The 24,334-nt window shown below is 46.4% G+C and overlaps 1 protein-coding gene across 1 annotated transcript in view; it reads left to right on the top strand.

The window, feature by feature from the left end:
• LOC142574384 (sodium-dependent proline transporter-like) overlaps positions 1–24,334 on the top strand; it is a 150,156-nt gene that overhangs the window by 40,458 nt on the left and 85,364 nt on the right. Inside the window, exons 8-9 of the mRNA XM_075683480.1 lie at positions 7,035–7,159; positions 14,921–15,033. Coding sequence (XP_075539595.1) covers positions 7,035–7,159; positions 14,921–15,033 — 238 coding nt within the window. The remainder of the gene's footprint in view (positions 1–7,034; positions 7,160–14,920; positions 15,034–24,334) is intronic.

Raw genomic sequence — 24,334 nt, 5'->3', positions numbered from 1 at the left:
GATGGTGGCGATCCGTTCCAAATTCAGCGTGAGAGTCCTCGCTTCTGAGCAGATGCCCCTAATATCGAAATGACGAAGTCATACGGGCAAATACCGCGACGTTTGTTTGCTTTCTAAAGGCTCACAATCAGTAAACTAGATAGGCTTTTTATAGTGACTGGAAGGTCAGCTGCATATTGTGATATTTTGTCTTCTGTTGAATTATCGTGAACATAAGGCAGATTTTCTCATCGTTGTAGTTCTGTTGTAGGCCCGTAACTATTCGCACTATCTCTATCTTCACCCTTGTTGATCTAAATCGCGACATAGCGGGACTAAGAAACATTGCGGAACATTGTTGCGCGTAGAGTAAAACCTTGTTAAACCGCACCCGCTTAAACAGTAGCTGCGTTTCAAAAGTAGTAAAGTCAAATCCTCAACTCAGCGGCCCTTGAGCATAGTGCATTTTGTATCTGCATAAACCATACCAGCTTATTGCGTGCGTACGTATAACACGTAGTGTTCCCGAAATGACGGCGGTACGTCGTCCCGGCAGAACAATAAGCCTCAGAGATCGGAACGGCCTCCATGCGCAAATACAGAGGGCGCATGGAAGGGTGAAGCCACATCAGCAACGACATCATTTCGGCGCCGTGCCAGAGTGGGAGAGTGTTGTGGCCTGTGTTGTGGTGTCGTGCAGGCTAGGACAAAAACCGGGTGGTCAGCATAAAAGAAAAAAATTGAACATCGTCTTATCTAACGTGGCACGAAAAAGTCGGTGCTGGCACGCGACAGGGTATCGACCGTTGACTACGGTGCGTGGCAATTGGAGTGCGAAGGAGAAGTTGCTCGGTAGTGCTGCTGCGACCGCGAAAATACGTCGGCCATGAGGCGCCCCTTTTCGAGATTCGACTTTTCGCCATCGTTGCCTCTGTTATTGCGGAAGTGACACTCGAAAAGCGGAAGTACGGGCAATTCAGGCCCGACAGTGGCCCTCTTCAGTTTTCAGAGTTCTGGCAGCCCGCGCTGGCAGCCAGGTAGTTCCGGTCCTGATAGGAAGTCACGTAGGCTGACATCTCAAGATAACACGAAGCTGCCCAAAGCCAGCAAAATCTAACACCGGGGTAGCTCGCTACGGGCTAAATGTAAACATGCTACCATCATGGCAGTGCCCGGCGAGGCGGGCATGTGCTCTGCGTAGTCGGCCCATTTATGCGTTGCCAGCTTGAAAAGATATAGGGCCATATAACGTAAATCTTTTCCAAGATGTTTTTATTCCAATTTCCTGACGTCAAATTTGCGCAACCACGGACGCAAGCATCGGGCGGTCACCCGCAGGGTTGTCTGAACAAACCAATCAAATGTTCCCCTCGTTCATAGGAGGTCACTTTTGCTTGCTTGAAAAACGAATAACATTGCCTGCACTGAGCGGCTTGTCGTATCTAATTGGTTGACAAGAGGCGAGGAGTCTTCTCACTTGGAGAGGGATTCGACGGGGCCGAGCCACTGCATTGAATATCGATAACCGGATGAAGAGGGTGGTGTCGGCGAATGCGATTGGTCGAATTTCTCTTATTTAGCTTGCGGTGGTTCGACGCCCGTCACGGCGGCATGCAACGGAAGCTTAAGAATGCCGCTAACACGGATCCTCGGCAAAGAAGAGTTGGCAGAACGAGGTCGTAAACGTGCCGAATGTTGTCGAAAACGTTACACGGCCACGCAAAAAGTTTTATTACGCGCAATTAAACCCATGCTCTCCGGCAGGGGCGAGTAGCCAGTGCCGGAGCGATCGGCGGCAGCCATCTTTTATTCCTTTCGGAACGGGGCAGCCTGCGGCTATTCAGAAGAAAATTCAGCTTTGTTCGGCATATTAAGGCATCTTTAACGCGTACACGTCCCTTCGACGCGGTAAGTTTTTGCGGTTTTGTGATGTCGCGTGAGAGGCATGTAAAGTGGGTGCAGCCCGAAAACTTTTGACCAATAGACGACGGCTAATGGCGAAAAGGCGTCGAATCAGAAACTATTTTTGCTTTGTTCGGTCAAATTATGCATAATCGGTGTGTACACCTTATATCAGATGGGGATCGCTATCGCGGTTTTCGTGACGTCGCGTGACAGACAGGTGAAGTGGCGGTGGTACAAAAAAGTTTTTGACCAATCTCGGTGGGCTGATTGCAGAAATGGAATAGAAAAGTGTGGAATAATTTTACGTTATAGCGACCATAGTTGCATTCAGGGATACGATCACTTTCGCGAGATTTCGCGCGACTCGGCACAAGTTGTACACCGGGGCAACCTCACATTGCACAGCGCGACGGACGCCTCCGACATGTCCGATGCCAAGACGCGAGATCGCACGCAACTTATTGTATCCCCGAAAACGAGCACTCTAGGATGCCCACTCGCAGTGATCACGTCACCTACAGGTGACATTGATGAGCTGGCGTTGTGTCATCGCTTGAAAGGAAAAAGCAGGATATCTGGTACGTCTTATACGCATAAAATTTCATGCGGACGTGCTTGGGCTTCGATTTCAGAAAATTTGCTTCGGCTGATGGTGCTTCTCTTATCACCCTAAGTAGCTGGGAACGCGGGTGACACGTGAGAATGCACGCCGTCTGTGACCAGCGAAGTTTCACGCGACAATAAGCTAAAGTGCGTATACCTAAGTTACGTCAACCAGCGCATTCTTAACATCAACGGCCTACACTTCGAACACATATCGGTTTCGAGCTGCCACTCAAGCATACGACGGAGAGACGGAGCGAACACGGGCCAGCTGCAACGCCTAAGCTAAATGCGCACACACATATGCACACACTTAATGCACGCACATATCCTGCACATAGGCGGGATATGTTAAAAGTAAAACTACCATAGGATTATGAATAGAAAACGCACCGCAATGTGGGCCTGAATGAGCGTATACAATTTGCGCGGGACACGACGCAGACAGATAACACGTACGCAACAGAGCGTGGCGCGCTGTTCACTACCGGGAGAAGCCCTCATGAGACACGCACACCCAAAGGCTTCAAATGGTTCACTGCTGCTCGTATCGCACCGCCTCGCCATGCGGAACGGTGTGTAACAACCTAAGACGATAACGCTAGAAGTAAGCAAATCCAAAGATGACCGCAGTAAGTTCGCTGAGCGAGGTAAAGTCTTAGCTGAGACATAGTTACTAGCGCTAACAAGAGTAAAGGGAAAAAAGTTGGGGCGGGACATAGCGCTAGTAGCGCTATGTCCTGTCCCAACTCTTTTTTGTTGGTCTCGTTAGCGCTAGTAACTATGTCTCAGCAAATGCATCAACACCAACTAGCCCAGCTTTCTGCGTGTGGTAAATTCCTCAAGCGCCCGTGTTGCAATCCTTCAAATCCCAACAACATGGCAGCGAGTGCTCATCGCCTCTTTTGTCGTCTGCTAGCCAGAGAACTTCCGCAGAATAGCCAGACTAAAATCGCCCTGGATGGTTCTGGTAGCACGCGGGTAGCCAGAACCATCTGCAAATTTACACTCGCTAGTATGTACAGCGGGCAGTGGCACTTGCGGAGGCACCGGATGTTTGCGCCCATGTGCGAGTAAGAGCGAGTGCGAGAGAGAAAATGTAGGGGCTTTTGCTCGTTGAATATACGACTATGCGTAGGCACTACGGAAGAGTTCGTTAACGCGTGTTCTATATGTTTGACCCCAGACCTGTCGGCATTGCGGAGTGGGGTCGAGTTTGTTTACGCTCCGGCGCTGGCTGCCGGCGCGGTGAAACAGGTGATAACATCGCAGATCTTTCCGTAGGAGCAGTAGGGACCGCGGAAGAGGCCGGTCCGCATATATTGAATATCTGGGAGCAACTGGAGCCTTAGCGGCCTTAGGAACCTTAGCAACCGCTGTTGAACGCGAGTGGCTGAAAGGGCGCCGGCGATGCTCGGAGTCCCTGCAACGGCTGTGAAAATACGCCGTGCCCCCCTAACGCGTTTTACGCTAGCCTAGCTTAACGTGGCCCTAACCTAACGAGGCCGAGACAGAAACACAGTAATGCGCACGACGTAACTGTTGTAAGCATACGCCGCGCCACCCTGACGGCTTTTACACTAACCTAACGTAACGTTAACCAAACCTAACGTAAAGTTAGCCTAGCCTAACAGAACATAACGTGGCCTAGACATAAGGACAATAATCCGCAAGGCGTAGCTGCTGTGAGAAAACGCTGCGCCACCGTAACGCCTTTCACGCTAACCTAACGCAACCTAAGCTAACGTAAAGCTAACCTAAACCTAAGCTGACCTAACCTAACGTAGACGAGACGCAAAGCCAATAATCCTCACAGCGTGACATGGGGCAATCGCGTTCAACCATGGTTGCTAAGGTGCTGTGCGTTTACTTAGTTCAAAGGGGACCACTCAAAAATGCTCCTAATAAGTCCAGGAGCGCAGGCCCGGTCTCTACTACGGCCCTTATTGCTCCCCCGGGAAAATCGGTGATGCCTTTTTCTTTCATTTTTATAGAGTGCCGTAAGGCGCGTCAAAGCTACAATCCATCATGAGTTACTCAGTGCCACACGCATGAAAAAGTCTGTCCCACGTACCTTTAGACAGAGCGATCACCAAATGGGGCGTCAGTGCGCGCTGGTTCACCTGTTTCACCGCGCCGACAGCCAGCGTCCGAGCGTAAACAAACTCGACCCCACTCCGAAATGCCGGCACGCCTAGGGACAAACGCATACAAGACGCGCAACGAAACTTCACTGTAGTACTAGAGTTCAGCTGTGTTTAGGTATAGTCAGATATTCAAGGAATAAAGAACCACAGATTTTCTCTCTCGCACCAGCTCTTACTCGGGCCTGCGTAGAAACGTCAAGCGCTTCGAGAAACGCCACGCCCCACTATACCTACTAGCAAATGTAAAAACAAACTTCCAGACTGAGTAAAATTAACGCCCGGCAAAAGTGAGTGGCGCGGTGGGTGGAGGAGCCCGAGGCAAATGAGGCGCTCTGGCTGGCTCTGGCAGCACGCGGGTAGCCGGAAGTGAGTGAGTGAGTCAGAACTTTATTTAGGTCCTGAGGGGAAATCAATCCGGCGGCTCCACCCAGGTTGGGGCCGGAAGTGGAAAATCGAAGAAGCCCAGTGGCAGAAGCTGCGCGTTACGTCAGCCTCATGCGGGTATTTGCCGAGTTAAGGGGGCTGGCGGAAAAACTGGCTCGCAGCTTGAGTGAGTTTGAGGCCACCGTCGTCGCTGCTAGCCCGCCTCGGCATAAAGATTTTTTTCGCGCGAAATGAATAAACACTGCATCTTTTCTGCCCTTTCATTGCACTCTCTCGCAGTTCCGTCTTTGATAGGTAAGTGGGACATGTCACGCTATTTCAGTACTGCAGTACTGCCGTTTAGTGCGTACTTTTTTCGAGCTCCGGCTAACTACGGATTAACGCGGTTTCACTGTACGAACTGGCGGCTCCTGGTACTGACAGCGTCAGTAATTGCCAGCACCCTCCCCCCCCCCCTCCATTCCCTTTTTAGATTTATCCACTCGAAAGCTTTTAAAGTTAGATAGGCAACGTGGACATTATCATTAAAGGACGGAGTTCATTGGAGCGGGGTGAAAAAGACGAACTTGCAATTTAGGCATCCTAGAACGACATTGCACTTGAACATCGATTCCTGCTTTCCGTGAACCACCAGGTTCTCACCACTGAGCCAGGCTTGACAGGTAGAATGCCGTAAGAGTTTCACAAAATTATTCATTAGGTAGGTCAGTCTTTACGTACACTCTGAGCTTTATGCAAACGTCATTTGTAGCATTTCGTTACACGTTCCGTGTTCGTTTGAACTTTTTATCACACCTACATGTTGCTGAATGTAAGTAGGATGGTTAGGGCATTCAGACACTGCTGGCATGGAAGGAAAGAAAGGTCGAAAGGTAACACGTAACTATGAAAGGGCGGCAGCAGCCAAAAGCCTGACGTTTGTTGGGTCTGGCCGATGACTCAAGAGACTTTAAGTTGTTGTAGCCATTACCTAGGCTATGACTTAACAGTGAATGCCTCCAACAGCGAGATACACCTGAGGTATGTCGCACGCGACGATATGCGGTTCTCAAGCATTCTGACTGCTTTCGAAATGAATCAACATCAACCAAGCTATTCTTATCTCCACCGCCGGATGGAGTTCTACTCCCAAAGATATCCTATCGCTCCTCTCTTGCGCTAGCTGATTCAAACTTGCGCCTGCAAATTTCCTGATTTCATTATCCCCCCACCCCCTAATATTCCGCCACCCTTGAAGGCGTTTTCTTCCCCTTGGCACCAATTTTGTATCCATAGTGGCCGACTACTTATCTGCCCTACGCATTTCACGGCATGCACAGTTCCATTTTTTAATCAAAATGTTTACGAAAATGTCGGCTATCCCTATTTGCTCTCCGATCCACACCGTATTTATGGCTGCTGACGTTACGCCTAATTGTTTTCATTCCATAGCTCTCTGTGCGGCTCTTAACTTTTTCTGCCTGTTAGGATTTTGAATGAAATGCAGGAGGTTAAATCTATGTTTTCTAATAGCTGACGTATGAAAATTTTCCAGATTCCCAAATTTGTGTGATATATGAGTTGCTAACATAATTGAAACGATGACTGGGGGTTCTTTAGTCTGCAACCTGTTATGCTTGTTTATCTGACGGTGATGGTGCGTATCAATATACCAACTTTCTTCAAGTAATGTACATCTGTTTGGACTGAATATGCTACCAAGCGTAATTAGTATTGCACCAGTTTGCCTTAATGTGGCGGCTAAGAGGAATAAAAGAATTGTTGATTTTTGTCTTCTCTCCTTCCCCCCCTCCCCCCCCCTACCACAGACGTGTATGTTTGAATCTAATAAACTTCAACTGCAAAAATCGGATGCAATAGTGGATGTAAAGTTGTATGCCATTTTAAAAGTGTAGGTCTTCTTTATTTGTTGTCTTTTTCTTCAACATCTGCGTTTAGCCACGCTGTTGGCACGGTGCAGCATAATGCAATTAGGCGCTTATCCAGCTCGGCTCCTGTCGGCACTTTTCTGGACAGGTGCTACTTCCTGTTACCACTGGGCATGACCATATCGAACATCTTGTGCTCGGTCATCGTCTTCGGCATGGGAGGAAGTCTGGCCAAGCAGCTCGGCATGTGCTTCACGGACTTTGAGACCTACAGTAAGATTACACTGCTATAACTTTTACTACAATAGAAGCGTGCGCGCATGCCAATGTGAACCAGTTTAGGAAAGCCTCCGCCCGCAAGTACAAACATTGAACGAGAATAACCCGCACAAATTGGCGGGACTCTTCCAAGAACTCCCCCTACAAGATGCTACATATTAGTATACAAGAAGGGCTGCGCCTCCTACACTCTCCTACGCCCGCTACTATGAAGTAGCAATAGGATGCAAATAAGCTATGTTGGAATCTTTTGTGACCGCCAGTGCGGTTCTTACGCATGCTGCTTAGCTTTACCTTAACATCATCTTGAAAGGAAACATCAGTATAAACACGCAACCCAAAATATGAAGTGAGCCAGTTGTTTGCCATTCACTGCGGATAAATTATTGTGGAACAATCGACACTGTGGGCCAAGCATACACTCTAAAAACTAGGGAAAATATTGCAGGCGAAAACGGGCCGGTTTTTTCTTCAAAGCATTATTTTACTCACGCAAAATCTGGAGGGGAGTAAAATGTATTGTTCACTCCGTCAGCAAGGAGATATTGAAATGTTCTTTTCACTCTGCCCGACTGAGAGAGAGTGAATGCCCGTTCAACTCTTGCGGCAATGGAGAACAAAAGCTAGCCTAAGCTGTAGGAGGCTGGCCCCGACAATGGCGATGTCCAACTCAGGACCGCGGAGAAGAGAGCAGGCCTTCACAGTGCAAAGAAAAGCGGAGCTAGCACTCCACCTTTTCACTCGGAGTTGCCCCACCGTGCGCGCGCACAACATCGCGGAAAAGCACAGCACTGGAGAAAGGTGGTCCTTCCAGCGAGCAGGAACGAAGACCATCCAAGAGAGACCTTGTGTCAGCCATCTCACGTCACCACGCAAACAGGACAGTCGTTCGTCATTCTTTGGATATAACAGCGAATCCTCCACGGTAAGTGAATTCTAAATTACGTGCCCATTCTGCATATATGACATGCTATCGCCAGCAAGTCGCGACGTTTAGCAGACGTGATTGACAGCGAACTAGGCAAGCGCGCTGTGTCTCCCGATGTCAGTCGTGAAAGCTAGTCGTCGCCATAACTGCATGTGATTTTATCACTTGCCGTTACCCGTAAGAGCTTTGAAAATTGCTAACCATGGTATGTTCAATAAGACCCGAAGAGAGGGTACACACAAGATTGTTTTTTTTTACCAGCCCATGATTCCGAGCCTATGCGAAGAGTGCTATGCGTGCGTTTTGTGTGTTCGAATTTATTCAATTTGGCTGTCTACTGTGTACGGAACGCTGTTGAAATAAGGAGTCGCATAACAGGAGGCATGATTTTGTAGGCGGCATGCTTTTGTTATAATAAGCCACGTGCTTGGCGGTGTCTTTGACTCATAGGTAAGCTGTGACCACTGAGAAACTTGGCCGCCGGCATTAAGATGCCCACTGCAAAAGGTCAGTCGAGCGCGTTTTATTGAACTTACCGAAAACGCACGAGGAATTCCTATTTTAGGCTCAATAAGAGTGAGCTGTTTTTTCTAATGTATTGAAATGGTGTGATCATATGTCTGATATTATGTCTCGTGTTCTGGTTTTCGAGCATGGTGCGAATGTGGAAAGATGCTTACCTGTACGAATTCGGTGAATTCTCAAGCGGCGAGTTATGCATCGGAATCAAATATAACGACTACTGCGTGGAACTACAGTTGCAGGGGCGCTTTGCATACGCTTACTCTTTTGGACATGCCTGTGCATTTGTTAATATGAGTAGGAGAGGAGATTTATATCATATGAACAGGTAACTCACCCTTCCTCCGGGTGTAACAAGTGTAATCTGAGCATTTTGCTACTGCAAGTCATAATGTACTTATTGCTTTAATAATATTAGTGAACAAAGACATCAAAATAAAACGTTGCATTATTTTCGTGTTACCAGTCGTCTGTCATACTTTTCTACAATATCAAGAGTTGGTATAATAAACTAATAACTCCGATGCACCTGCAACTTTACATGTCTTCAAGAATGTAAAATGCTAGATTTCGAACAGCAGCGATATTCGAGTGTGTCAAAAATGAACTTCATTGCGCACCTCATAAATGAAAATAACTATGCCTTTTAGTAAGCTTAGATGCCAGCCCACAGTGAACTGTTTCTTGTCAGTATTTAAATGTGGGTAAGCTTGCCATAACAAACTTTGTTGGCCATGCTCATAGGCTCATCCAGTTATATCCATTGAAATGAAGCACATAATTTCATAACCATAATAGGATGGTAAGAACTCGAATTAGCCCCGACTTGAGGAGGGAACGGAAGAAACTGGTACTTAAGAAGCCGATCGATGAGTTGGAGGTAAGAGGGAAAATAGAAGAATTCCGGATCAAGCTACAGAACAGGTATTCGGCTTTAACTCAGGAAGAGGACCTTAGTGTTGAAGTAATGAACAACAGTCTCATGGGTATCAATAAAGAGTGTGCAATAGAAGTCGGTGGTAACTTCGTTAGACAGGATACCAGTAAGCTATCGCAGGACACGAAAGATCTGATCAAGAAACGCCAATGTATCAAAGCCTCTAACCCTAGCTAGAATAGAACTGGCAGAATTTTCGAAGTTAATCAGCAAGCGTAAGACAGCTGCCATAAGAAAGTATAATAAGGATAGAATTGAACATGCTCTCGGAAACGGAGGAAGCCTGAAAGCAGTGAAGGAGAAACTAGGAATTGGCAAGAATCAGATGTATGCGTTAAGAGACAAAGCCGGCAATATCAATACTAATATAGATGAGATAGCTCAAGTGGCTGTGGAGTTCTATAGAGATTTATACAGTACCAGTGGCACGACCATAATAGAAGAGAGAATAGTCTAGAGGAATTTGAAATCCCCCAAGTAACAACGGAAGAAGTAAAGAAAGTCTTGGGAGCTATGCGAAAGGGGAGGGCAGCTGGGAAGGATCAGGTAACAGCAGATTTGTTGAAGGATGGTGGGCAGATTGTTCTAGGAAAACTAGCCACCCTGTATACGCAATGCCTCATGACCTCGAGCATACCGGAATCTTGGAAGAACGCTAACATAATCCTAATAAATAAGAAGGGGGACGCCAAAGATTTGAAAAATTATAGACCGATCAGCTTACTGTCTGTTGCCTACAAAGTATTTACTAAGGTAATCGCAAATAGAATCTGGAACACTTTAGACTTCTGTCAACCAAAGGACCAGGCAGGATTCCGTAAAGGCTACCCAACAATAGACCATATTCACACTATCAATCTGGTTATAGAGAAATGTGCGGAACATAACCAACCCTTATATATAGCTTTCATTGATTACATGAAAGCATTTGATTCAGTCGAAACCTCAGCAGTCATTGCGGCAATACGGAATCAGGGTGTAGATGAGCCGTATGTAAAAATACTGAAAGATATATATAGCGGATCCACAGCCACCGTAGTCCTCCATAAAGAAAGCTACAAAATCCCTATTAAGAAAGGCGTCAGGCAGGGAGATACGATCTCTCCAATGCTATTCACAGCGTGTTTACAGGAGTATTCAGAGACCTAGATTGGCAAGAATTGGGGATAAGAGTTAATGGAGACTACCTTAGTAACTTGCGATTCGCTGATGATATTGCCTTGCTTAGTAACTCAGGGGACCAATCGTAATGCATGCTCACTGACCTAGAGAGGCAAAGCAGAAGGGTGGTTCTAAAAATTAATCTGCAAAAAACTAATGTTTAACAGTTTTGGAAGAGAGCCGCAGTTTACGATAGGTAGCGAGGCACTGGAAGTGGCAAGGAAATACATCGACTTTTGGCAGGTAGTGACCGCGGATCCGCATCATGAGGCTGAAATAATCAGAAGAATAAGAATGGGCTGGGGTGAGTTTGGCAGGCATTCTCAGATCATGAACAGCAGGTTGCCATTATCCCTCAAGAGAAAAATGTATAACAGCTGTGTCTTACCAGTAATCACGTGCGGAGTAGAAACCTGGAGACTTACGAAAAGGGTCCTCCTTAAATTGAGGACGACACAACGGACTATGGAAAGAAGAGTGATGGGTGTAACGTCAAGGGATAAGAAAAGAGCAGATTGGGCGAGGGAACAAACGCGGTTTGATGACGTCTTAGTTGAAATCAAGAAAAAGAAAAGGGCATGGGCAGGACATGTAATGAGGAGGGAAGATAACCGATAGTCATTAAGGGTTACGGACTGTATTCGAAGGGAAGGGAAGCGTAGCAGGGGGCGGCAGAAAGTTTGGTGGGCGGATGAGATTAAGAAGTTTGCAGGGACGACATGGCCACAATTAGTAGGGGACCGGGGTAGTTTGAGAAGTATGGGAGAGGCCTTTGGCCTGCAGTGGGCGTAAGCAGGCTGGTGATGATGAATATCATCAGCATGTTTGCCAGATGTGATCCTCAATTTATGGTTTCAGCAGTGGCACAACCATGAATGGTGCGAGGGGCACGCTGGGCACGTGCTAAGGATGTGTCACAAGTGATGTTCGTGATGCACCAGACTAATGACATGCTTATGACATGTGACAATGACCAATATTCTATTAGTAGGAGTATATTGTAACATTGGTTCTGAAGGAGAATGAACTGTCAGTTATTTCCTTTTTCCTAAAATCTTAAAGTAGAAGTTTGTTTAGCAGTGGACTATTGCAGTCCTTTTATGTCTTACGCATGCATTTCACTAGGAAGACTAAGAGGTAAGACTTTCTTTTAGTGCAGTGACCTTATCTCTTGACTGTCATGACGTTGTTATACACCATGTCCTCATGTTGACTTCTGCCCACAATATTTTTCAGGCACCGGCTTTTTGTAATACAAGAACGGAGCAGCAAGGACGCAAGGATGTCAAAGAGCGAGCCCAGCGCAACTCCACTCGGTGCAGAGGAGCGCACTCCAAAGAATGAAAACACATAGCCATGCATTAGACGACAAAGCTAGAATGTTTGTATATTTTGTGCCCCATTTGGCTAAATGTCACCAAAACTTTCAAAATACAGTATGTCGCCCCAAGATGAAAATTCTCACGTGCTCTAGGCAGTCATCTTAACCTGGTATTGCTTGTAATGTCTCTGATGGGAAAGTCAAGATCAAGTATGCACTCTGGAGACAAACACATAGGCACAAGTGTCAATGAAAAGTTAGAAATGTGTTTTAAAGAAAAGCTTATTAGTTTTATAAGTGACCGCTTCTTATCTTGCCTGTCAACAGATATATCCTTGTGACAAAAATACTAATACAATAAGATTGCAGATTTGCTTAGTGACATAATACTTAATTGCAGTGAGCACGGTGCCTCTGTTCACTATAAGAAGCAACAGCTCATTCCTGGTTAGCTGCTGATATACTTTATTAGCTTGTAAATGCAAGGGTACAAACCACTGCCATTTTACATTTTAAACGCTGACATGAAGCAGACAGGTTTTTAATGTCTTCTTTTTTATCTATTTCTTACACCAAAATTTATAAGAAGGGCTTCCTCTTAGGCTCCGGAAGGGGGAAGCATTGGGGACAGAGTACCCCCCGTTTAAGAAGTCATTTTCGTTTACGTGTATGCTCACGAAACCAGTTCATTAGAACTGCTCGCAGCTCACAAGCATCAAGGAGCAAGGCATTTAACTGTGTACACCGTGGTACGCACCTTACGTCTTACTTTGAAGCCACACAAGGGTTTGTAATTAAAATTAGTTTGGCACATGTAAAGTTGTGGTTTCTCCTTCTATGAAATAGTCATATGAGTGCTTCCGGTAGAAATTCGAGAATTTGATTAGGGTGGCTCAGTTTACTTGCCAACCAAATAAGCTAGTGGAGGCAGGGATGTGTTCAATAAAACAATTAGGAGCATCTGTGTAAAACACATGTTCATCAATTGGCGGATGTGAACATATAATGATAATCAAGCTAAAGCGTCCTAGTTCCGTGGCTTCCGCTGACATGATCTTTATAGGGCAAAATAAAATTAAAGCATAGAACGACAGAAAGCTGAGCTAGTTGGTAAGGATTCATTATGCAAAATAGAAGTGAGGCGTGCAGAGAGGACACAAGAGTAGGGAAGTGGTCAACACGAACGCCGACTATCAACTGAAGGGAGCACTGAGGCGAAAAAAGAAAGAAGACACAAACCTCATCTGCGCATGCTCAGGAATGGTAACACCACGTGTGAATCGGGTACACGTGCCGGTCTACGTGAGATATAACTGTTAAGACACTTAATCTCTTCCTTATGTAAAGTAATCGAAGGCTGACTCGACCACGCATGCACTTCCACCATTATAGATACGCCATGCCTTCTACCATAAGACGCGTATCTTCATTGTTATGCCTGTACAATAACGCGCATTCATCTAACTCTGGCGTGCAGTTACAATATCGGCAATGTAGTGAAACATTAGAAGGCGATCCACCGGTTAACGACCTTTTATGTTCCATGAGCCTCTGATTGATACACCGTCCCGTTTGCCCTACGTAGAACTGGCCACAGCTAAGGGGAATATTATAGACGACACCCATACGACAGTCAGTAAAACTGTTGTTCTTATTGTGCTTCACTGGACAAATATCTGTTCGTTGTTTGCCTTTTACCCGCTCCTTTCTATTCTGTACGGCACCGCATATCTTACCTAGCTTATTGGGAGCAGTGAAAGCAACATTAACATCATATCTACTAGCAACTATTTTAAGCCTGTGCGACACTGAATGAATACATGGAGTTGCCACTACTATTTTTTTGCTATTACTGCTTTCTGTAATCACGTCAGTCCCTCTCGAAATCGACTTCTTTAGGCGCTCAGCCACAGTGGCCACCGCTACGCTAGGGTAACCTGCTTCTAATAGGATACGTTAGATATAAGATATACAAGAATGCACGGAAGAAGTTACGGATTGGTTGGCTCAGATAATTACGCATATCTAGACGCACATCTATGAACCAGTGAACCAGGTGAAGCCATGCAATAGAAAAGCAGTTATATGGCATTGGACTGAATGCAATATGCATAAATATACGTATTTACAGCTACTTAATCTGTGACCTTATGTGATGTTTACGTTTGTGCATTGCATATGTGAGTTGCTAGATTTCGTAAAATGCTGACGTTTACACGCCGTACCCTCCTCGAGCTATGTCGAAATGCGAACACCAAGTTGAGCGAATAAATCGACGGAGCGCTGTCAAGAGGACGAAGGCGCTCGATAATACATGTCGAGGAAATAAGTGCAAGAGGTGTGTGCGCAAAAGACGTGCGACAGATACCTAAAATTTATTTAAGGTTTCTCTACTCCTTGCAACAGTGGCACATACCCAATTAAAGAATTGCCAAGAAAGGACACATGCCCATGCCGTTACTCATCGACACATGCCAAATGGCGCGAGAGTGGGGTAGCCCAAATGTAAAAAAAATTGCGTAAACCAAGGAACCAAAAGGCTGTTCAAATCGATATTTCAGTAAGAGGTATATGTGCTTGAGGGACATGGTTTAGCAGAAATTTGTACAGAATTCATTTGACGATTTGCTTTTGATTGCACAACCCTATTGTGCTTACTGACGCTGGTGGGCCCGTCGACATGTATACGCCCGTTTGCTCGAGCTAGCAGTTTACATCTACAGTGCGATCTTGTAGAAATTCTCGGTTGCTACACGCTTCCCATGCGCGTTGTCATCACACGATTCGTTGTCACGTTGTGTGTATGTTACTTTTCCCACCTGCCAATCATACATTCTGCTTTAACGAGTCAATAAAATCTCAGAAGGATGCGTTTTCTTTGCGCAGCATTCGTCTTCCCGTTTGTGATCTTCGCCGAGGTGGTCAAAAACTTGAACTGGCCCAAGGTCTGGTCCGGAATCTTCTATGGAGCCGTCTTCCTGCTCTCCATAGATGAGATGGTAAGCATAGGCATTTCCATGCGACCCAAACTACGCCCTAATTGGCCCACCTGCCTTAACAACTTTTGAATACACACGCATTTTGTAAGGACTTCATAGTCAATCTGATAGGAAAGTTTTTTTGCCCATAAAGCAGGAGACAATTGCGTAAGCACCTCTTCTATTGACCCTCAGTCGTAACAAAGAGATGGACTATTTTGAATAATCTTTGGCAGTGAAATGCATTGAAAGATTAATGGCATCTATATAATAAATTACATACGTCTGCCTCAAAAAACTGCGCAATAATGGTGTCTTTGTAGAAAGTTTCCGGGATGTATAAAGTAAACGCCGGCCGAAGTTAGCGCTCTGGCTTTTGTTTTTCTCCTCCGTTCTATTTTTATGTTTATTTTGTACGTAATTTTGTCTCACACCCGAACTAGACAACATTGTTGAATGTGCGACGGTGACACTTCACAAGGAGGGAAAATAGCACCGGCGTATCAACCGATGTATCATCATCATCAGCCTGGTTACACCCACTGCAGGGCAAAGGCCTCTCCCATACTTCTCCAACAACCCCGGTCATGCACTAATTGTGGCCATGTCGTCCCTACAAACGTCTTAATCTCATCCGCCCACCTAACTTTCTGCCGCTCCCTGCTGCGCTTCCCTTTCCTTGGAATCCAGTCCGTAACCCTTAATGACCATCGGTTATCTTCCCTCCTCATTGCATGTGCTGCCCATGCCCATTTCTTTTTCTTGATTTCAACTAAGATGTCATTAACTCGCGTTTGTTCCCTCACCCAACCTGCTCTTTTCTTATCCCTTAACGTTACACCCATCATTCTTCTTTCCATAGCTGGTTGCGTCGTCCTCAGTTTAAGTAGAACCCTTTTCGTAAGCCTCCAGGTTTCTTCCCCGTAGGTGCGTACTGGTAAGACACAGCTATTATACACTTTTCTCTTGAGGGATAATGGCAACCTGCTGTTCATGATCTGAGAATGCCTGCCAAACGCACCCCACCGCATTCTTATTCTGATTATTTCCGTCTCATGATCCGGATCCGCAATCACTACCTGCCCTAAGCAGATGTATTCCCTTACCACTTCCAGTGTCTCGCTACCTATTGTAAATTTCTGTTCTCTCGATTTATTATCCCGATGTATTATTCTGAACAAACGTCCAGCCGGAGACAATGACGTCGTTAGGTGACGAGTGCCCAGGAGAGGAGGAAATTGAGGCACTAAGGTTGTTCACACATTCGAAACTACTGAATAACGAATTGAATGGTGTCGTCTTCACTTCGGTCTTCGAATCGAATAGTGGCTATTCGTGGCTGCTAATATTTTGCGAATGTTTCGCGACTACGTCTCGAATATTTCAAATCGTCAACTGCGCCCAATTAAACATAACATAGAAACAAAAGAACGGTAAATTTTCACCTTCGCATTGGTTGTGTAGACATAAAACATGAGTTACTTGTGTAGTGGAGCAGGCAACATCACTTAGGTAGCCATGCTTTACAGGCTACATGTACAGCGATAATTCGCGCGCTCTGTAGAGCGTGCGAATGATCCTTCCTTCATGGTACGCCAGATCGCTTCATGCATAAATCGCGCATTACAGAATACGCTTCATAATGTACTAAGTACCGACAGGAACTTCCTAACTTAAAAAATGCTAGTATCTGAACATCGTTTCATATTATTGTGATAACGACTGCTCATTATTCGTAAAGTATTCGATTGAATTCGCATCTGACACTATTCGATTCGTATTCGATTCGATCTCAAAAATCACTATTTGCTCACCTCTGTGAGACACATGCAGTGTTCATACTACAGCACGTCCTTGTTTGACAAAACAGCGGCACATCAGACGAACCTAGAAGGGTGCACACGCTAGCGCTGTTTTGGCAAGTATGAATGTCATTAACTGGCTAAAACTTTACAGGTATACTGCAGGTTCGTTCTTAAGTAGGTGATAAATTTTGCTCCATTCTGCCTAACGACGATAGATAAACTCCATATTTCTGCTGTTGCTGGAAGTAATTTGCAAGCTTAGACATAGCAGGCCTGCGTACGTTTGATTGTCTGTACATGATAGTGCTCCTTGAAGAGGAAAACAAATATGATGATGAGGCTGTTACTGGTGTACATGCTTGCGGCGCTGCCCAGGCAGCGCTACAGAAAAGTGAGACTCGAGCGCCCTCCACACCGCTTTTATCACATTGTCGTTCGTCTTTGATCAGTTAACTCTGAATATATACCGCGACATGGTAGGAAGATATGCTTAGCAAATTCTCTGCTAATGGAACATGTTATACGTACGCAAGCGCGTCATCGGCTAATTGTTTCCTGTAAGAAAACGTGCTCTGGCAGCTTTACGTACCATCGTACACTCGTAAGCTGTCCTTTAATAACCACAGCACAATATTCTAGTCAATATTTGCTGGTCGATATAGTTCCATGCCTTGCTTCTTTCCGCATATCTGTGAGTTCGCATTAGGCTCACTCTTGTCTATGGTGTTCTGCTGTAGTTAGCGTAAATATATATATATATATATATATATATATATATATATATATATATACATTGCAAGCGTTTATGCGGACTTCATCTTCATTTGTACAAAGTCATCATCAATCATCGGCTCGTGTTCGCATTTGCATCGGCGCCATTTTTCCTTCTTGGAATCAAGCGTTATCTCGACCATGGCATTTCAAGTGGTGGAGGCGCTTTAAGATCCCTTCGACCTCAATCCACTTCAGCTACGTTCGGGACGCCGCTTACGCCAAGAGGCCGCCATGTCGCAAGACCAGACCACAACGTCCACCATCTCGGTTCAAGTGCCAGCCACCTCCACTCCCAGCCCTGTCAACAACCGGTATCGCGATCCTGAAATCTTCTCTGGCTTGCCTGGTGAGGAGGTTGAAGACTAGCTCGACAACTACGACCGTGTCAGTGAATGCAACAACTGGAACGAGACATCGAGGTTAAGCAACGTGCAATTTCACGTCTCTCAAGTAGGCAAGACATGGTTCCTGAATCCCGAGAGAGACTTCCGTGATCTGTCGCCTTTCAGGGAACAGCTACGACGGATTTTTGGCACACCCACGGTTCGTTCGGAAGTTGTGATAAAGAGGCTGTCTCAGCGCGTCTAGCATTATGGCGAGTCGTATACCTCTTACATTGAGGACATCCTCGCGCTTTGCGGCCGTGTCGACAGTGCCATGCCAGAAACTGATAGCGTGCGACCCCTTCTTAAGGGTGTATGATCTAGTGCCTTCAACGCACTCGCCGCTCAAAACCCTTCGACGGTGTCGTACGTCGTCTCCGTCTGTCAGCGCTTCGACGCCCTGCAATCAATCCGCTTCCCACATGACTTTTCCGACAACCCCCTGGCAAACAGTATTAAGCTCCGGTCTGTCATTCGAGCCACATTTCGCGAGGAATTGCAAGCGCATGGCTCACCCCCTTGCTGCAGCGTTCCCGTCCAACCTGCTTCTGCTGACCTGAGCGGCATTATTAAGGAGGAATTGGCCTCCCTGCGGAACGCCCACCATACCAACGCATCTCCTTGTTCACAACCGGGTTCTTACGCCCAGGTTGCTGCAATGCCAGGCGCGCCGTCTCCAGCCACAGCACCTCTGCCTGTTCACGATCACCTGGCACCTTTAGTCGCCCGAGCTCCGCACCCGCCTTATTACTCTGCCTTGCGTTCGTCGAGGCCTGTCTGCTGTTACTGCAGCTTTCGAGGGCATATCTCCCGGTTTTGCCGACGCCGTCAGCAAGACCAACGGCGTGGTTACGCTGCCTTTGAACGCGATGAGCCACCTCCTCGCGTCTACCGCACTTATGACGATAATCCTCCCGCTCGCCGATCTCCACCTCCGGCCGACTTCTCCAACACCGCCCACAACACACGTGCCTCCAGACGTCGCTCCCCATCACTGCTCAGACGTTCTGTTTCGCCACTTCGACCTTTCTCCCAACTCCATGTCCAGCGACCGGAAAACTAACCAGTGCAGTTTTTGGAGGGAAAACAGCATCGCCGCGAAGTGCTCCAAATCCTCGTGAACGTCCTTCGAACATGTTATTCGTGCCTGTGGAGTGTGTGCTCTTGTTACCTCTGATTGACAAGGAGCTTTTATATCTGTTATGCGTGCGAACCTGTGCTCTCATCTGCAGAAAGGGAGGACACCTTATATTGGATCATCATTGATTGGGGCTAATGGAGCAGTCTTTCGACCATCAGCCCAATGTACAGCACGCGTCTTCATTGATGGTATCCGTCATCACATTAAGTTGGAGATTTTATTCCCGTGCGCTCATGAACAAATTTTTGGTTGGGGCTTCCTCTCGTCAGCGTCCGATTTAATCTCTTGCCATCGACGTGTAGTCCATATGACCGAGACAGTTCAGTGCAACGGGCGTGCCAATGAGCCGCGACTGCGTTTTCTCACTGCTGCCGATTCTGTACTGTCTCCAGGCCACAAGCAAATCATAAGTATCTCTTCTAAGGACATCACCAATGGCGACGTGTTCACCGCTCCTTACGGCCGCTGTCTTGTCCGTGGGATTGTCTTCGCTTCCTGCCTGGTGCGCTTGAAAAAAAAACTATGCATTAATCATCGCTTTAAACGCGACCACTGAGACAATCCTCCTACCTCAAGATTCCGCAGTGACCTGTTATGTGGGTACCCAACCAGTCTCCCTGCTTCCTCTTACCGCCTCGCAAGCTGTTACTCCACAGGGCAAATCTGCTTCATCTGCCCTTGCGTTCGTGATAAGTCCTGACCTTACTACTGTTTAGAGTGAATCGTTGCTAAAAGTCCTCACGAAGCATCAGGCCTCCTTCACTCTAAAAACAGTTGCACCCTTTGGGGTGCATATTTGCCACACAACGATAATCGTCATCTGTCTTGTCCGCAGTTCCTATCTTTAACGCGGCGAGCCCGGTACTTTCCAGTAACGAACGGCATGCGCGTTATCAGCATGACATAGCATTCCCGACAGGAAAGTAACGAGCGCAGCGTTTTCAAGAAAGGAAATGCGAGCAAGACAGATGACGATTATTCTTGTGTGGCATATATACACTTCAAAGGGTGTAAACTTTTCTTAGAGTGTTTGATATGGATGCCTCGTCACTCACACAGACTTCCGTTGCCTTCCATCGTATCGACACCGATGGCCAGACTATTGTACGCCATCACCCCTACAGAGTCTCTTTGGCCAAAAGCAAAATCATCGAGGAGAACGTCGCCAATATGCTTAAAAGAAACATCATACATCCCTCCGCCAGTTCTTAGTCATGAGCCATCGTTTTAGTGCAGAACAAGGACGGATCAATACGATTTTGTGTTGACTACACCGCGCTGAACGATATCGCCGGCAAGGATGTATATCCGATGCTTCGTATCGATGACGCCCTTGATTCTTTGCAAGGCGCGCAATACTTTTCCAGCCTTGTTCTTCGCTCCGGATATTGGCAAATTCCAATGCACGAAACGGACAAAGAAAAGACCGCCTTTTCTAATCCGGATGTTCTTTACGAGTTTAACGTAATGCCGCTCTGTCGATGCAATGTTCCCTCCACATTTGCAAGAATGATCGACGTTGTTCTTCACAGCGTCAAGTGGAAAACTTGTCTATGTTACCTCGACGACACCGTCGTGTTTTCCTTGACTTTCACTGACCATCTGCAACGCTTAGATGAAGTGCTCACATGCCTTCACATGCCTACAACTTAACACGAGGAAGTGCCGTTTGGCTAGCACAAGGATAAAAGTCCTGGGTCATCTCGTTAGCAAAGACGGCATCCAGCCCGATCCGGACAAAATTTCCGCAATGCTCAACTTTACAACCCCACTTCTTGCAAAAAAAACTGTGCAGCTTCAGTGGGCTCGCCTCATACTTTCGACGTTTTATCCGGAACTTCGCCAGCATTGCCTCGCCCCTCCAGAAGTTCCTTGCTAGTTCCAGTTCCTTCGATTGAAACGATCAGTGTAGAGCGACGTTCCAAGAACTCAAGCGCGCACTAACATCCCCACCTGTTCTTTGTCATTTAGATGACAAGACGCCCACATTACTTTTTACTGACGCTTGTGGTGAAGGAATTGGTGTCGTACTGCTGCAGCGCGACCACGAATTTTGCGAAAAAGTTGTTGCATAAGCAAGCCGCGTTCTCACTTCCGCTAAAAAGAAGTACTTTGTAACCGAAGAAGAGTGTTTGGCTGTTGTCTGGTCCATTCAGAAATTTTGTTCATATCTCTACGGTCGACATTTCACGGTTGGGACTGACCACTATGCCGTATGTTGTTTGTCGACAATCAAAAACTGACCCTACGATGACCCTACGTCTGGCCACTTTGGCTACTACAAAACACAAGAGCGCATACGCAGCCGATTCTTTTAGCCAGGTCTTTAAACGAGCATAGCTAGATATGTTGCCTCGTGCACGCTTTGCCAACGCATGTAAGCGACCTACTACTGTTCCAGTAGGGACGCTACAACCACTTCCTTGTCCAGCAGAACCCTTCTCTGTCATCGGCATTGACCTTTTCGGGCCACTCCCACCTACTCCAGACGGCAACAGACGGATCGTCACTGCTGTTGACCACTTGACCCGGTACGCTGAAACAGCCTCAATACGTTCAGGAGCTGCATGATGAGTAGCGGCCTTCTTCTTGTAGGCTATCTACTTACGTCACGGGGCACCTCACGTTCTTTTGAGCGACCGAGGCAAGGCATTTCTTTCAAGCTCTCTTAATCAAGTTCTGCGAGCGTCCAACACCGTGCACAAGACAACCTTGAGCTACCACCCTCAAACCAACGGCCTAACAGAGCGATTTCATCGCACGCTGTGCGGCATGCTATCCATGTATATTCAACCTAACCATCGTAACTGGGATGCGATTCTCCAATTTGTAACATTTGCATACAACACGTCAGTTCAACGGACCACAGGACACTCTCCGTTTTTCTTAGTATACGGCCGCCACCCAACCTCAGCATTCGAAGTTTCTTTCTTCTCTGGCCCCGTCAACGCTTCACCATTCATTTGCGACCAGTTTGTGTCTCGTCTTGCCCCATGTCGTCATCGCGCCCGTATGAACACTGAAGCCAGCCAAGACGATCAGAAGCATCGGTAAGATGCCTCTCAACGCATAGTTTCCTACCGCCTGGTGACGACGTGCTCCTATGGACACCTACACGAACACCCGGTTTATGTGAGAAGCTTGAGTCTCGATATAATGGCCCCTACAAAGTCATAGAGCAGACCTCGCCGGTGAACTATCGCGTTACATCTGTTCATGCCCCAACTGACCGACGCTGCCGCGGAACAGAGATCGTCCACGTTTCCTACCTGAAGCTCTTTCATCTCCGTTTCACTCACTAATGTGTCGCCAGGCTGGCCGCTTCCGTCCACGAGGTAAATTAGTGTAAGCATTTATGCGGACTTCATCTGCGTTTGTACAATGTCATTATGAATCATCAGCTCGTGTTCGTTTCTGCATCGGCGCCATTTTTCGTTCTTGGAATAAGTGTTGGGCTTCTGAGCACGAGGTCGCGGGATCGGATCCAGGCCACGGCGGCCGCATTTCGGTGGGGGCGAAATGCGAAAGTACCCGTGTGCTTAGATTTAGGTGCACGTTAAAGAACCCTAGGTGGTCCAAATTTCCGGAGTCCTCCACTATGGCGTGCCTCATAATCAGGAAGTGGTTTTGGCACGTAAAACACCATAATTTTTTTTAACATATTCCACTGATGTATCATGTATTGTTCACCCTGCTACGCAGAGAAATAATTAGTGATGGTAGTATTTACTGCATCTTGCAGTGTTTAGTAAGGACAGGACTACTAGGGGAGGCGGTTTAACCATCCTCGCAAGTAAAAAAAAAATTGACACTGTTTTGGTGTATGGTAATACGGAGCCTGAATGCCCATGCATGAAGCTGTCCTTCTGGGGTTAAGCCTATTTTCTGTTCTGTGTACAGGCGTCCCTACGCCTCACCTGATATTCTGAACCAACATGCGGCAAGCATGACTGCTTATCAACAGTGTAATATTGTAATTTTTGGCGAATTTAACTTGCCAAGTGTCAGGTGGGATCGTCTGTAGGCTTGGCCGAACAACAGCAGGAATGTTATTATTAATCTTTATATTACGCCTTGCCCATAACCCACTTCAAGTTTCACGACAACTAATGTGCGGATAAGGAACTTACTGCTCCCTTCTGGTCCTAGTATTCCTTGTGCGAAAATTTTGTGGCCAAAATGTGTTCATAGAACATGGGTTGTCTCACCACACACATGTCAATGTATCCTTTCCAGTAATACCGCTATCTGCCAACCTCAAATCCCCATTGTGTTCCTTCAGATATTAATCGCGCGCCAACGATGAGTGCATGATAGAACACTTAGAAGGCTGCCTTATTGATTTTAATGAAAGTGACGTCTGCGATCTTTGGAACAGGTTCAAAGAAACATGTATGTTCGGGAGCTTTTTTTTACGCCACTCCAGATATAGTGATGATAGTTATAACGATCAGATTTTTGGTTCTTCTTCATATCCTTATGAGCAGAGTGCACTGTACAAAAATATGCTGATTTGCTGAATACTGTTTTTTTTTTGCCGCGAGCTCTGTACTAGCGACGATCAAGTTGATCTGAGGACTTGCCTTAACAATATACTCGGTTAGTGCAAAACATGAAGAATTGTTATTAACGCGGAAAAACGGTCCTGCATCGTGTCACGCATAAAAGCTGCCATATCTCAACACTTACGCTCTCGGTTCTTCCGCCTTGCAAGAAGTTTCAACCTACAAATACCTGCTAGTTACTATCACTAATAACCTATATGAGAGCATACACGTTAATAAAACATGCATGCTGACCTTCCAGAAACTAAGCTTACTATGACACAAGCTGCATGACGTTCTTTCACGCGTTAATTATTCAGCTACACTACTATGATCAGACCCGCACCTGAACACTGTGCTGTTTGGGACCCGTATACAAACGACAGTGTTAACATAATTGAACGAACACACAGAAAAGCTGTCAGATTCATTTACTCAAAGTGCTCTCGGCATAAGCCCCCTTCACAACTAATGAATGAGTGCACTATCGAAAACCTCTACTTACGCAGAAAATCTCACTGAATTAATTTTGTATCCATTCTACTGTCAAAAAAGCTTGCAGTAGAACCCTAACGAGTACCTGCTGACATTAGCAGCTAGAACAACACGACGTGTCCAGCCGCATTACCTAACACCGTACTTTGCAAGAACCGATACCTTTAAGAACTCCATTTT

Source organism: Dermacentor variabilis, chromosome 3, assembly GCF_050947875.1.
Source record: "Dermacentor variabilis isolate Ectoservices chromosome 3, ASM5094787v1, whole genome shotgun sequence".
In the NCBI taxonomy this organism is placed as follows: Eukaryota; Metazoa; Arthropoda; class Arachnida; order Ixodida; family Ixodidae; genus Dermacentor; species Dermacentor variabilis.
Note: the sequence above shows the minus strand (reverse complement) of the source record. Positions and strands in the feature narration are given on the sequence as shown.